We start from the raw sequence: 15,017 nt of genomic DNA, 5'->3' as shown, positions 1-15,017 counted from the left end.
TAAATCCATGGACGTTGTTTGCTTTACTCACGATTTATGAGCAAAAGCACAAAGAAGAAGACTGCAATCAAACGACACCAATCAAGACCTCAATCGACGAACGTACATTAACCTGACATAGAATATCATTGCATTTTTCGTAAGTGTTCTTTATCTTCATCTCTGCAACCCTCAGGTAATAACACACATAGTCGATAGGGAATACAGGCACAGATAGCAGCAACCACATACCCCCCCCAATTCATGTATCATCAACTAAAATGTGCATCCCCATTGTGTTACAACCACAGCCGAAATGAGCTCGGTAGAGTTTGACAGCCCATCCACAGACCTGTACCACAGGATAAGAAGGAATTCAAATGTATACTTCGCAATACCTCGAAGCTTGATTTACCACACGTACGGCACGATGATACATGACCCCCCCAAACATGGACTCATACACACATGCTCCTGCTTTCTCACTAGGTCATACTCTCTTCACACCTACTCCATTCTTCCTCCTTTCCCCACCATGGAAATCAATTAACCCCTGACTTACATTTTTCTCCTTAAATATTTTGTGGCAGTTATTATTGACTGCCAAAGGGTGGACTGTCGAAGTCAGAAAAATGTCTCAATGCACACTGCCATATTTTCACCGCACACTGGTCCGTGCTGCGCATGCGTACGCTCTCCCGTGGAAGCGCATACCCGCAATAGCGTGCACTCGCACGCGCAGTATGCGCATTTACGGTAGAGTTTATGTGATCGTAGCGTGCGACTCATTCGTTACAAAAGTTCACAATTAATGTCGTTTATAGATCATGTTCCCCTCAATAGTTTCTGTAAGTTTGGTTTAGATAGAATGTCCCTGAGCGGAGGAATCCCTCTTTGTATTGTACGAAGGGTCTAACAGGAGTCATACAGCAGTATTTGGTACCCATCGGAAGAGTATTTAATTAGCAATATTCCGGTGTTGGTTTGGAGCGTATTAATCGCTCGTGCGAATAGTTATGAACATAAGAAGTTTATGTCCATTTCTATTATTTACCCATACTCAGGTATGCGGCGGGAAACCCAGTTTCCCACCCACCTGAGCCGTTTAAACTCAGCACAGCCCACCTGTATGAATCAACCTATGACCTTTGGTTACAGTACAGGGCCGAATTCCTGTGTCCAATAAACTGAAGGATTGTAGGACCAGGAGATTGCATTGTGTGTGGGGCATAAATAGGCAGGCCGACCACATCCAGCTCTCACTCTCTCATCAACGGTTATCTGCTGATAATCGGGAGCTGGATATCGAGGCGCAGGCGATCATACCCTTTGTGCGTAAGTTCTCTCCGTAATCATTGTCTTTCTGTGAGCCAATTCCTCTCTCTCCCTCTGTGTCTATCTCTCTCTCTCTATTTTCTCTTTTCTCTCGTAACTCCCCTAGACTAAACTTTATAGTATTGTATTGTATTGTGTTAGGCCAGGATAGTATTGTAGTTTATCCCTTAGTTAGGTGTTTGGTTAGGAAGTCTTTGTTATATTGTAGTGTATCATTTGTACTGTGTTACTCTTTTACAAGTATACTAGATATAATACAGATAATAGGCTTCGGAACCCTAAAACAGTATCTGTGTATTTACTATAGTGTTAAGTGTTCACTTGAGCGTCGGTGACGCTCAAACAGCTTTGTAGGTAGTCAGGCTACACAAAGTTGCATTTACACCCTGTACTCACATTAAAGGTATTCTGTGTGTTTCGTCGGTATAAGGTTTAATATCAAGGTATAGTGTTGTGAGCGTCTGCATCGCTGGTGACCTCCTCGTGGTCTCGAGTGTATGCTACGCCATAGCGAATCTTTCCCCTAGACATAACCATTAACGTGTCCTGTGATCGCTGGGCCGTGAGCGAACGTGACGCTTGAGCGTCTCGCCTACGGCTGAGCGATCGTTACGCAAATAGCGTACCATTACGGTATTTCTTAAGTAAACAGCGTACAGTGTTCTTAGCTTCATAAGGGTTGTTTATACGACATAGGAATTTAGCATTGTCAACACACACACACACACACACACACACACACACACACACACACACACACACACACACACACACACACACAGGTGAGGGCAGACAGAGTATCCCCCCCCCCCAAGAAACACAAGAGAGACACAGAGATCGGAGCCAACCCACACACAGCGCTTTCAGCAAAGGGAGACCCCTTGTCAGCGCAGACTGTGTCTTTTAATAGGAGACACAGTCATTTTACAGCCTCCCATCCCTTATACAACCCCCTGGTACCATGTACTGATAGCTGAAGTTGCTGTGGAGGGACCTGTTCTTCCATCCAGCGCTGTGCAGGCAGGAAAATGGCGCTGGAACGCTGCTGGGTCTGCTCTGAGGAGAAGCTCCGCCCCCTTAATGGCGGTGTATTCCCGCTCTTCAGGAATTATACTGGCCTGAGGTAAAACTTGCTGGCTGAGATCCGCGGACCCCGACAGACTTGATGACCAGTGTGGGGGCACCCCTCACAGCACCGCACCATGTGCCTCTGAACCTTCATAGGAGCGCAGTTAATACTGCGCTCCCTCCCCGTTGCCGCCATCTTCACACCGGCTCCCCGCTTGCTAGGGGGGTAGGTGTCACACTCAACCCTCTTCAGCACTGTAAGGGGTTGGCGGCATGCTGCTGGGGCAAGCGGTCCCCTGTGGCGGAGAACAATCCAACCCCTCAGCTCAGTGACCAGTAAGCGGAGACAGTGGCTCAAACCCCGCAGGGCGGACACTGCTCCCCCCCTTAGTCCCTCGTTGTAGGCAGGCCATTGCCAACAGCCTCCTGTAAAAAAATAAACTCGAAAAATAACTTTAACTAGAAAAGCTCAATAGAGCTCCCCTAGGTGTGACCGTCTCCTCCGGGCACATTTTCTAAACTGAGTCTGGTAGGAGGGGCTTAGAGGGAGGAGCCAGCCCACACTCAAACTCTTAAAGTGCCAATGGCTCCTGGTGGACCCGTCTATACCCCATGGTACTAATGTGGACCCCAGCATCCTCTAGGACGTAAGAGAAACATTGTAAAACATAAAATTACTTGAACAGTCAGCTCGGTACACAAAGATATACACTTCCTATGATAAGTAATTAATGTATGATGCATATATCTTAAAATATAAATGATTTACCTTAAAGTGCCACTGTAAGCACAGGCTACAAACAGGCCGGGAACTCCTGGATAGTTTTGGAGAATATCCAGCACTAAGTATGGCATGAGCTGTAATAATATGCAGGTTGTAAGGTGTCAGACAAGACTATAACATGCACAGATTCAGAGGAGACTACTCAAAGGCAAAATGTGTGAATATCAGGAATAGCACTGTACCACTAATTTTAGACCCAAATATAATGTTCTAGGCACTGCAAAGTGAGCCTGATCAATGTTATACAGTGTATAGTATACACATTTCTTATACCCCTTTCCACTGCCTTTAAAAATCCTGGTTTCTGCTAGAGATGAGCGGGTTCGGTTTCTCTGAATCCGAACCCGCCCGAACTTCATGGTTTTTTTCACGGGTCCGAGCAGACTCGGATCCTCCCGCCTTGCTCGGTTAACCCGAGCGCGCCCGAACGTCATCATGACGCTGTCGGATTCTCGCGAGACTCGGATTCTATATAAGGAGCCGCGCGTCGCCGCCATTTTCACACGTGCATTGAGATTGATAGGGAGAGGACGTGGCTGGCGTCCTCTCCATTTAGATTAGAAGAGAGAGAGAGAGAGAGAGATTGACCTGATTTACTGGAGCTTAGGAGTACTGTAGAAGTGTAGAGAGTGCAGAGTTTACTAGTGACTGACCACAGTGACCACCAGACAGTGCAGTTTTATTTAATATATCCGTTCTCTGCCTGAAAAAAACGATACACACAGTGACTCAGTCACATACCATATCTGTGTGCACTGCTCAGCCCAGTGTGCTGCATCATCTATGTATATATATCTGACTGTGCTCAGCTCACACAGCTTATAATTGTGGGGGAGACTGGGGAGCACTGCAGTGCCAGTTATAGGTTATAGCAGGAGCCAGGAGTACATATTATATTAAAATTAAACAGTGCACACTTTTGCTGCAGGAGTGCCACTGCCAGTGTGACTGACCAGTGACCTGACCACACTGACCACCAGTATAGTTAGTAGTATACTATATTGTGATTGCCTGAAAAAGTTAAACACTCGTCGTGTGACTTCACTTGTGTGGTGTTTTTTTTTTTATTCTATAAAAAACTCATTCTGCTGACAGACAGTGTCCAGCAGGTCCGTCATTATATAATATATACCTGTCCGGCTGCAGTAGTGATATATATATATTTTTTATATCATTATTTATCATCCAGTCGCAGCAGACACAGTACGGTAGTTCACGGCTGTAGCTACCTCTGTGTCGGCACTCGGCAGTCCATCCATAATTGTATACCACCTACCCGTGGTTTTTTTTTCTTTCTTCTTTATACATACATACTACTACATCTCTTTATCAACCAGTCTATATTAGCAGCAGACACAGTACAGTACGGTAGTCCACGGCTGTAGCTACCTCTGTGTCGGCACTCGGCAGTCCGTCCATAATTGTATACCACCTACCCGTGGTTTTTTTTTCTTTCTTCTTTATACATACATACTACTACATCTCTTTATCAACCAGTCTATATTAGCAGCAGACACAGTACAGTACGGTAGTTCACGGCTGTAGCTACCTCTGTGTCGGCACTCGGCAGTCCGTCCATAATTGTATACCACCTACCCAAGGTTTTTTTTTCTTTCTTCTTTATACATACATACTACTACATCTCTTTATCAACCAGTCTATATTAGCAGCAGACACAGTACAGTACGGTAGTTCACGGCTGTAGCTACCTCTGTGTCGGCACTCGGCAGTCCGTCCATAATTGTATACCACCTACCCGAGGTTTTTTTTTCTTTCTTCTTTATACATACATACTACTACTACATCTCTTTATCAACCAGTCTATATTAGCAGCAGACACAGTACAGTACGGTAGTTCACGGCTGTAGCTACCTCTGTGTCGGCACTCGGCAGTCCATCCATAATTGTATACCACCTACCCGAGGTTTTTTTTTCTTTCTTCTTTATACATACATACTACTACATCTCTTTATCAACCAGTCTATATTAGCAGCAGACACAGTACAGTACGGTAGTTCACGGCTGTAGCTACCTCTGTGTCGGCACTCGGCAGTCCGTCCATAATTGTATACCACCTACCCGTGGTTTTTTTTTCTTTCTTCTTTATACTTATACATACTACTACATCTCTTTATCAACCAGTCTATATTAGCAGCAGACACAGTACAGTACGGTAGTTCACGGCTGTAGCTACCTCTGTGTCGGCACTCGGCAGTCCGTCCATAATTGTATACCACCTACCCGTGGTTTTTTTTTCTTTCTTCTTTATACTTATACATACTACTACATCTCTTTATCAACCAGTCTATATTAGCAGCAGACACAGTACAGTACGGTAGTCCACGGCTGTAGCTACCTCTGTGTCGGCACTCGGCAGTCCGTCCATAATTGTATACCACCTACCCGTGGTTTTTTTTTCTTTCTTCTTTATACTTATACATACTACTACATCTCTTTATCAACCAGTCTATATTAGCAGCAGACACAGTACAGTACGGTAGTCCACGGCTGTAGCTACCTCTGTGTCGGCACTCGGCAGTCCGTCCATAATTGTATACTAGTATCCATCCATCTCCATTGTTTACCTGAGGTGCCTTTTAGTTGTGCCTATTAAAATATGGAGAACAAAAATGTTGAGGTTCCAAAATTAGGGAAAGATCAAGATCCACTTCCACCTCGTGCTGAAGCTGCTGCCACTAGTCATGGCCGAGACGATGAAATGCCAGCAACGTCGTCTGCCAAGGCCGATGCCCAATGTCATAGTACAGAGCATGTCAAATCCAAAACACCAAATATCAGTAAAAAAAGAACTCCAAAACCTAAAATAAAATTGTCGGAGGAGAAGCGTAAACTTGCCAATATGCCATTTACCACACGGAGTGGCAAGGAACGGCTGAGGCCCTGGCCTATGTTCATGGCTAGTGGTTCAGCTTCACATGAGGATGGAGGCACTCAGCCTCTCGCTAGAAAAATGAAAAGACTCAAGCTGGCAAAAGCAGTAGCACCGCAAAGAACTGTGCGTTCTTCGAAATCCCAAATCCACAAGGAGAGTCCAATTGTGTCGGTTGCGATGCCTGACCTTCCCAACACTGGACATGAAGAGCATGCGCCTTCCACCATTTGCACGCCCCCTGCAAGTGCTGGAAGGAGCACCCGCAGTCCAGTTCCTGATAGTCAGATTGAAGATGTCAGTGTTGAAGTACACCAGGATGAGGAGGATATGGGTGTTGCTGGCGCTGGGGAGGAAATTGACCAGGAGGATTCTGATGGTGAGGTGGTTTGTTTAAGGGGAGACACCTGTTGTCCGTGGGAGGAATATGGCCGTTGACATGCCTGGTGAAAATACCAAAAAAATCAGCTCTTCGGTGTGGAGGTATTTCAACAGAAATGCGGACAACAGGTGTCAAGCCGTGTGTTCCCTTTGTCAAGCTGTAATAAGTAGGGGTAAGGACGTTAACCACCTCGGAACATCCTCCCTTATACGTCACCTGCAGCGCATTCATAATAAGTCAGTGACAAGTTCAAAAACTTTGGGTGACAGCGGAAGCAGTCCACTGACCAGTAAATCCCTTCCTCTTGTAACCAAGCTCACGCAAACCACCCCACCAACTCCCTCAGTGTCAATTTCCTCCTTCCCCAGGAATGCCAATAGTCCTGCAGGCCATGTCACTGGCAATTCTGACGAGTCCTCTCCTGCCTGGGATTCCTCCGATGCATCCTTGCGTGTAACGCCTACTGCTGCTGGCGCTGCTGTTGTTGCTGCTGGGAGTCGATGGTCATCCCAGAGGGGAAGTCGTAAGACCACTTTTACTACTTCCACCAAGCAATTGACTGTCCAACAGTCCTTTGCGAGGAAGATGAAATATCACAGCAGTCATCCTACTGCAAAGCGGATAACTGAGGCCTTGGCATCCTGGGTGGTGAGAAACGTGGTTCCGGTATCCATCATTACTGCAGAGCCAACTAGAGACTTGTTGGAGGTACTGTGTCCCCGGTACCAAATACCAAATACCATCTAGGTTCCATTTCTCTAGGCAGGCGATACCGAAAATTTACACAGACCTCAGAAAAAGAGTCACCAGTGTCCTAAAAAATGCAGCTGTACCCAATGTCCACTTAACCACGGACATGTGGACAAGTGGAGCAGGGCAGGGTCAGGACTATATGACTGTGACAGCCCACTGGGTAGATGTATGGACTCCCGCCGCAAGAACAGCAGCGGCGGCACCAGTAGCAGCATCTCGCAAACGCCAACTCTTTCCTAGGCAGGCTACGCTTTGTATCACCGCCTTCCAGAATACGCACACAGCTGAAAACCTCTTACGGCAACTGAGGAAGATCATCGCGGAATGGCTTACCCCAATTGGACTCTCCTGTGGATTTGTGGCATCGGACAACGCCAGCAATATTGTGTGTGCATTAAATATGGGCAAATTCCAGCACGTCCCATGTTTTGCACATACCTTGAATTTGGTGGTGCAGAATTATTTAAAAAACGACAGGGGCGTGCAAGAGATGCTGTCGGTGGCCAGAAGAATTGCGGGACACTTTCGGCGTACAGGCACCATGTACAGAAGACTGGAGCACCACCAAAAACTACTGAACCTGCCCTGCCATCATCTGAAGCAAGAAGTGGTAACGAGGTGGAATTCAACCCTCTATATGCTTCAGAGGTTGGAGGAGCAGCAAAAGGCCATTCAAGCCTATACAATTGAGCACGATATAGGAGGTGGAATGCACCTGTCTCAAGCGCAGTGGAGAATGATTTCAACGTTGTGCAAGGTTCTGCTGCCCTTTGAACTTGCCACACGTGAAGTCAGTTCAGACACTGCCAGCCTGAGTCAGGTCATTCCCCTCATCAGGCTTTTGCAGAAGAAGCTGGAGACATTGAAGGAGGAGCTAACACGGAGCGATTCCGCTAGGCATGTGGGACTTGTGGATGGAGCCCTTAATTCGCTTAACAAGGATTCACGGGTGGTCAATCTGTTGAAATCAGAGCACTACATTTTGGCCACCATGCTCGATCCTAGATTTAAAGCCTACCTTGGATCTCTCTTTCCGGCAGACACAAGTCTGCTGGGGTTGAAAGACCTGCTGGTGAGAAAATTGTCAAGTCAAGCGGAACGCGACCTGTCAACATCTCCTCCTTCACATTCTCCCGCAACTGGGGGTGCGAGGAAAAGGCTCAGAATTCCGAGCCCACCCGCTGGCGGTGATGCAGGGCAGTCTGGAGCGACTGCTGATGCTGACATCTGGTCCGGACTGAAGGACCTGACAACGATTACGGACATGTCGTCTACTGTCACTGCATATGATTCTCTCACCATTGAAAGAATGGTGGAGGATTATATGAGTGACCGCATCCAAGTAGGCACGTCACACAGTCCATACTTATACTGGCAGGAAAAAGAGGCAATTTGGAGGCCATTGCACAAACTGGCTTTATTCTACCTAAGTTGCCCTCCCACAAGTGTGTACTCCGAAAGAGTGTTTAGTGCCGCCGCTCACCTTGTCAGCAATCGGCGTACGAGGTTACATCCAGAAAATGTGGAGAAGATGATGTTCATTAAAATGAATTATAATCAATTCCTCCGCGGAGACATTGACCAGCAGCAATTGCCTCCACAAAGTACACAGGGAGCTGAGATGGTGGATTCCAGTGGGGACGAATTGATAATCTGTGAGGAGGGGGATGTACACGGTGATATATCGGAGGATGATGATGAGGTGGACATCTTGCCTCTGTAGAGCCAGTTTGTGCAAGGAGAGATTAATTGCTTCTTTTTTGGTGGGGGTCCAAACCAACCCGTCATATCAGTCACAGTCGTGTGGCAGACCCTGTCACTGAAATGATGGGTTGGTTAAAGTGTGCATGTCCTGTTTTGTTTATACAACATAAGGGTGGGTGGGAGGGCCCAAGGACAATTCCATCTTGCACCTCTTTTTTCTTTTATTTTTCTTTGCGTCATGTGCTGTTTGGGGAGGGTTTTTTGGAAGGGACATCCTGCGTGACACTGCAGTGCCACTCCTAAATGGGCCCGGTGTTTGTGTCGGCCACTAGGGTCGCTTATCTTACTCACACAGTCAGCTACCTCATTGCGCCTCTTTTTTTCTTTGCGTCATGTGCTGTTTGGGGAGGGTTTTTTGGAAGGGACATCCTGCGTGACACTGCAGTGCCACTCCTAAATGGGCCCGGTGTTTGTGTCGGCCACTAGGGTCGCTTATCTTACTCACACAGTCAGCTACCTCATTGCGCCTCTTTTTTTCTTTGCGTCATGTGCTGTTTGGGGAGGGTTTTTTGGAAGGGACATCCTGCGTGACACTGCAGTGCCACTCCTAAATGGGCCCGGTGTTTGTGTCGGCCACTACGGTCGCTAATCTTACTCACACAGCTACCTCATTGCGCCTCTTTTTTTCTTTGCGTCATGTGCTGTTTGGGGAGGGTTTTTTGGAAGGGACATCCTGCGTGACACTGCAGTGCCACTCCTAGATGGGCCAGGTGTTTGTGTCGGCCACTAGGGTCGCTTAGCTTAGTCATCCAGCGACCTCGGTGCAAATTTTAGGACTAAAAATAATATTGTGAGGTGTGAGGTATTCAGAATAGACTGAAAATGAGTGGAAATTATGGTTTTTGAGGTTAATAATAATATGGGATCAAAATGACCCCCAAATTCTATGATTTAAGCTGTTTTTTAGGGTTTTTTGAAAAAAACACCCGAATCCAAAACACACCCGAATCCGACAAAAAAAATTCGGTGAGGTTTTGCCAAAACGCGGTCGAACCCAAAACACGGCCGCGGAACCGAACCCAAAACCAAAACACAAAACCCGAAAAATTTCAGGCGCTCATCACTAGTTTCTGCACATGAACGCGCATCAACCCGGGTTTTTGCTCAATGGAAAAGGGTCGCGTAGCGAGCAGGGTTGGTCACGGGTAGGACCCGCATTAAGGGGCAGTGTAAACGGGTTACCTGAGTCCTCCGACCTATTTACAGCATGCTGAAAGCCAGTGACTTGCGGTGGGGTGAGGCAGAGCCTTTCCTGTCATACTAACGTTTGTGCCAGAGTTTTGACTGTATAGAGCAGTGGTTCTCAAACTCGGTCCTCAGGACCCCACACAGTGCATGTTTTGCAGGTAACCCAGCATGTGCACAGGTGTATTAATTACTCACTGAAACTTTTTAAAATGTCCACAGGTGGAACTAATTAGTTCACTTGTGATTTTGTGAGGAGACCTGCAAAACATGCACTGTGTGGGGTCCTGAGGACCGAGTTTGAGAACCTATGGTATAGAGCAGGCTTTCCCAACCACAGTCCTCAAGGCACACCAACAGTGCAGGTTTTAGTGATATCCAGGCTGCAGCACAGATGGTTAACTCAAAATAACTGAGCTACTAATTAAGTCACCTGTGCTGAAGCCTGGATATCACTAAAACATGCACTGTTAGTGTGCCTTGAGGACCGTGGTTGGGAAAGCCTGGTATAGAGTATATGAAAAACACAAAGAATTTGTTTGAAATATCTTCTTTGCATTATTCTAATCATTTTTATAGCCAACACTCTGGAGTAAAAAGTCTATGGCAGGTGAGGCAGTGCCGCAACTGTGTGTAATGCCCAGATGTACGCTTTGGCTCATATATTGCATGTAAATCTGGCTCTGGTGCTAGCCAGTGCCTCCTGAACTATTTAGCTCACCGCACGTCCCTGCTGAGAGCCCATACCATATTAACTGAAAGATGCTGCCACTCATGGTATATACTGTAACTGCACAAGCACAAAGGAATATGCTGAGCTATATAACAATAATTATATTATACGAGGGGGTACCCAAAAGAAACAGGAATCGTGTCCTAGAGGGCGAGAAGCTTGTAGTACGGGCTTCCGCCGCTAGGTGAATGTTTGCACAATCCTTCTGAGCTATTATCCCCGCTGAGTGCTGACGTTGCTGGGGAAGGTAGCATTTGACTGCAGTGATTGTTTGTTTTTCCAGCGAGTTATTCACTCTTTCACCTATGTTTAGTGAAGTCAAATGTTAAAACAATGCTCATTTGTGTCCTGGATGTGAGAGGGATTGTGCACTCAGAATGTGTACCCCAGGGTCAAACTGTCAACCAAAGTTTTTATTTGGAAGTTTTGAAAAGGTTGCGTCATGATTTGAGGAAAAACGTCCAGATTTGTGGAGAACAGGTGACTGGTTCTTCTATCATGACAACACAACTGCCCGCACAGCGCAGTGTTAAGCAACTTTTAACCAAAAATGATATGACCCGTTTGCCTCACCCACTGTATTCACCCAATCTCGCCCCGTGCAACTTTGATTTATTTCCTCAGATGAAAAGAGACCTCAAAGGAAAACGTTTTGCTGATATTAAAGGTGGGAAACGAAAAACAACAAAAGTACTAAAAGGCGTCAATAAGGAGGTGTTTAAAAAATGTTTTGAGCAATGGAAAAAATGTACAAATAATTCATTAATCATTAATTCCTGTTTCTTTTGGGTACCCCATCATATGTCTAGTCATTATGGGGGTCATTCCGAGTTGATCGTAGCTGTGCTAAATTTAGCACAGCTACGATTGTAAACTCAGACATGCGGGGGGACGCCCAACACAGGGCTAGTCCGCCCCGCATGTCAGTGCCGGGCCCCCACACACAAATACAAAAGCATCGCACAGCGGCGATGCCTTTGTATCTGTGGAATAACTCCCGGCCAGCGCAGCTCCTGGCCGCTGCGGTGATGTGATACGTCACGCAGCCGCCGTGCCACGCCCCCCCAACGGTCCAGCCACGCTGCGTTGGCCGGACCGCACCTACTAAACGGCGGCTTAATGCCGCCGTTCAGCCCCCTCCCACCCAGCGACCGCCTCTGTCTCAGAGGCGATCGCTGGGCACCGACGACTTTCCGGAATGACCCCCCATGTGGACTCCTTTAGTCCCAGGGCAGGATTATGTTAGTGCTAGTGGGCAGTTTGTAAAGCACACATGAGAAAAAGAGACATCAACACTGGGTAAGGTAGAAGAATGTACTGGCATGATACTCTTTTTGGTAGCATTCATCTGAAAAAATAATTAAAGAATACAGTTGAATATAATGATGTGTGTTTGGATTATGTTATAGTGTAGATAAAGAGGAGTGTTCAAAGGATTAGGGAATCCACAGTTGATGGTCTCCTGAATACGCTCGATCTTGTCAGATCTCGGAAGCTAAGGAGTGTAATCAATTATTGTCGGAAGCTGCCGTCTTGTCGGAAAGACGGCAGCTTTCGACCGGTTTAGGTCAGAAAGGGTTCCGACCTATTCAATGCCGGCTGTTTTTTTACGACAAGTTGGGAACTCCTGATTTGTCGGAAACCACGTGGATTGTCGGAATCTACGTTAGCTGTTGGAAGCGTGGCCAAACCCGACAAGTTTTAGCCCCATTTCCGACAATGTTAATCCGACTTTAAAGAAAGTCAGTTAGCCATTGTTGGTAACGGGCCAAACCTGTCGGGTTTGGCACGGCATTGAATACTGACCTGTCGGATCCTTTAGTTGGAAAAGATCCGACAGATATTGAATACACCCCTGAGCAGGAAAGGCCTGGTCAGTACTTGGACGGGAGACCACCTGGGAATACCAGGTGCCGTGGGCATTATCTCAGGAGACAATTAACTGTGGATTCACTCCTATTTATCTACACTATCTTTATACATACTGTTGATTGGCACAGACGTTACATCTACACAGCATCCTGATCATGCAGTGAGTATAGGATTCCTCCCAACAATTTAATTTTCTGGAACTCTATAAACTTATAAACTCAGATTTTCACCAAAATATTTTAACTTGAAGCTCATTTGTTAAACAGGTACTCAAGTTTTTTTAACGCCAACTTTAGCCAATGTGCTGATAATTATTTTTTAAATGAGTGCTCCCAAAAAGAGTTTAATTGTCGTTGTTTCTCTAACCTTAACTGTAGTCTAGCCTTCAAAACATCTGGGAGCACCGCCAATAAAACACTTTCATATTGATTATAACAGTCCTAATATTGGTCTTCACATATCCTTAATATTATTTGTTTTTGGTTAGTGCGGATCCAAAACTTCTTTCTGTTCATGATAACATTTTGGTACAGATATCTAAATAATAATGGACTGTCCATATCAGATTGCTTTAGGATAAATGCATGCCTCATACTTGCCAACGCTCCCTGATTGTCAGGGAGACTCCCTGTCATAGTAGCAATCTCCCCGACTCCCTGAAGAGTCTAGCAATCTCCCCAATTGCACCTTATCCCCATTATGTAGCTGATATATTCTTGGAGGGAAAAAAAGAAATCAGGGATATATACATTCATATGGGATCATTAGTGCTATTTCCTTACATTGGTTATAATACAGCACAATTATCCCTACATGAATTTTTAAATAAGGTTTCTCGTCCCCACTTATATGGAACCTCTTGTAAAACACAATATATGAGAAAGTCCTGAGAAGTATCAGTGTCCTTTCATCAACAAGTAGCTCTTAATAACTGCTTTGGGGCTCATTTACGTTTGGATGTAAGTCATTTTTATGACACGCCTTTCAGATGTAGCAGTACACAGCCGCACGGAATGCTGTTACTTTCACAATCTCCCTGAAATGCTTTTTCAAAAGTCAGCAAATGTGGCCATGTTTATATTGCATTTAACAAAGCAATCCAAGCTAATTAAACATCCTAAATAGCCTAATGTGGCTATTATATAAATTACAAAAGCAGTTTATTGATTAAGCAAAGATAATAAAAAACATAACTGTATACAGAAGTGAAGAAACAGCAAATAACTTGGTTTGCAACTCCGGGACATTTTAACACCATTGTCGGCCCTGGGCAAAGCAATTAACTGGGGCCCCTACCAGGGGCGTAGCTATACGAATTAGGGCCTAGTCAGTCAGGCCCCCCAGTCCCCCACCTAACTGCAGTAGGCACCCTCCCCCCCCCCTTGTGAATTAAAGATCCCCTACCCCCGACTACTTAAAGATTCTCGCCACCCCCCCCCCCCCCTCCCGCTGGGAGGAGGAGTGGCCGTGGTCCAGGGATGTCCCTGCAGACTGAGCCACGCCTCCTCTAAGCATTAGTTAGGACTCAGGAGAAGCAGAGCCAGCTGGGAGAGCACACTTCTTAGGTAATAGCTGCCAGCAGGGCTCCATAACTAGGTGCAGGGGAAGGGTGCCAGGCCCCAGAGACAGCTCAGGCCCCATAGCAACCGCATCTTCTGCACCTATGGTAGCTATGCCCTTGGCCCCTACCCACCCATTCTCATGAAATAAATAATAAAAAAAACATAAATCATAAATTAACCCCCCTGCAGTCCTGTGCGGTCTCTCCACATGCTTTCACACAGTGAATGACTGCCAGCTCGAGCCATCTACATACCAATCAGCATTCTGATAGCCATTCTGATGCCCAGTGTTCCTATACAATAAGATGGCCCTGTAGCAGCTACACTCCCTTCCCCTTGGCAGCTATGCTTCCTGGGAACATTCTTGTGAACTTTAGTTTTATCAAGTACCTGGTCAGGAGCAGACACTCTCTTTGCAGTCCATGGGTCACAATCCTTATATCTTGAGAAGAGTATGAGACCCGAGAGCACAGCACATGTCAAGATAGCCCATAATCCTATCAGGTTCATGTACAAAGACCTAAAAATGGCAAATAGGAAATAAAGAAAACAGTAAGACAACCACTGGCACAGTAACAACCTAGGAGAATTGATTAAACAGTATAGTGCATATATTATCCCCTGCTGCAATTTTACATCTGCTGTATCATAGTCCCTGTCTATATGAGGGCTTAGGGCGCAGGCTGAGTGCTTTTCTAGAGATCACAAAT

The 15,017-nt window shown here is 46.0% G+C and overlaps 1 protein-coding gene and 1 long non-coding RNA gene across 2 annotated transcripts in view; one reads left to right on the top strand and one right to left on the bottom strand.

The window, feature by feature from the left end:
* LOC134932951 (sodium-coupled monocarboxylate transporter 1-like) overlaps nt 1–15,017 on the bottom strand; it is a 168,688-nt gene that overhangs the window by 88,537 nt on the left and 65,134 nt on the right. Inside the window, exons 7-8 of the mRNA XM_063927828.1 lie at nt 14,698–14,827; nt 3,152–3,240 (exon numbers count right to left, since the gene is read on the bottom strand). Coding sequence (XP_063783898.1) covers nt 3,152–3,240; nt 14,698–14,827 — 219 coding nt within the window. The remainder of the gene's footprint in view (nt 1–3,151; nt 3,241–14,697; nt 14,828–15,017) is intronic.
* LOC134932952 (uncharacterized) overlaps nt 1–15,017 on the top strand; it is an 88,354-nt gene that overhangs the window by 60,713 nt on the left and 12,624 nt on the right. The window lies entirely within an intron of this gene.

This window comes from Pseudophryne corroboree, chromosome 6 (assembly GCF_028390025.1).
Source record: "Pseudophryne corroboree isolate aPseCor3 chromosome 6, aPseCor3.hap2, whole genome shotgun sequence".
NCBI lineage: Eukaryota > Metazoa > Chordata > Amphibia > Anura > Myobatrachidae > Pseudophryne > Pseudophryne corroboree.
Note: the sequence above shows the minus strand (reverse complement) of the source record. Positions and strands in the feature narration are given on the sequence as shown.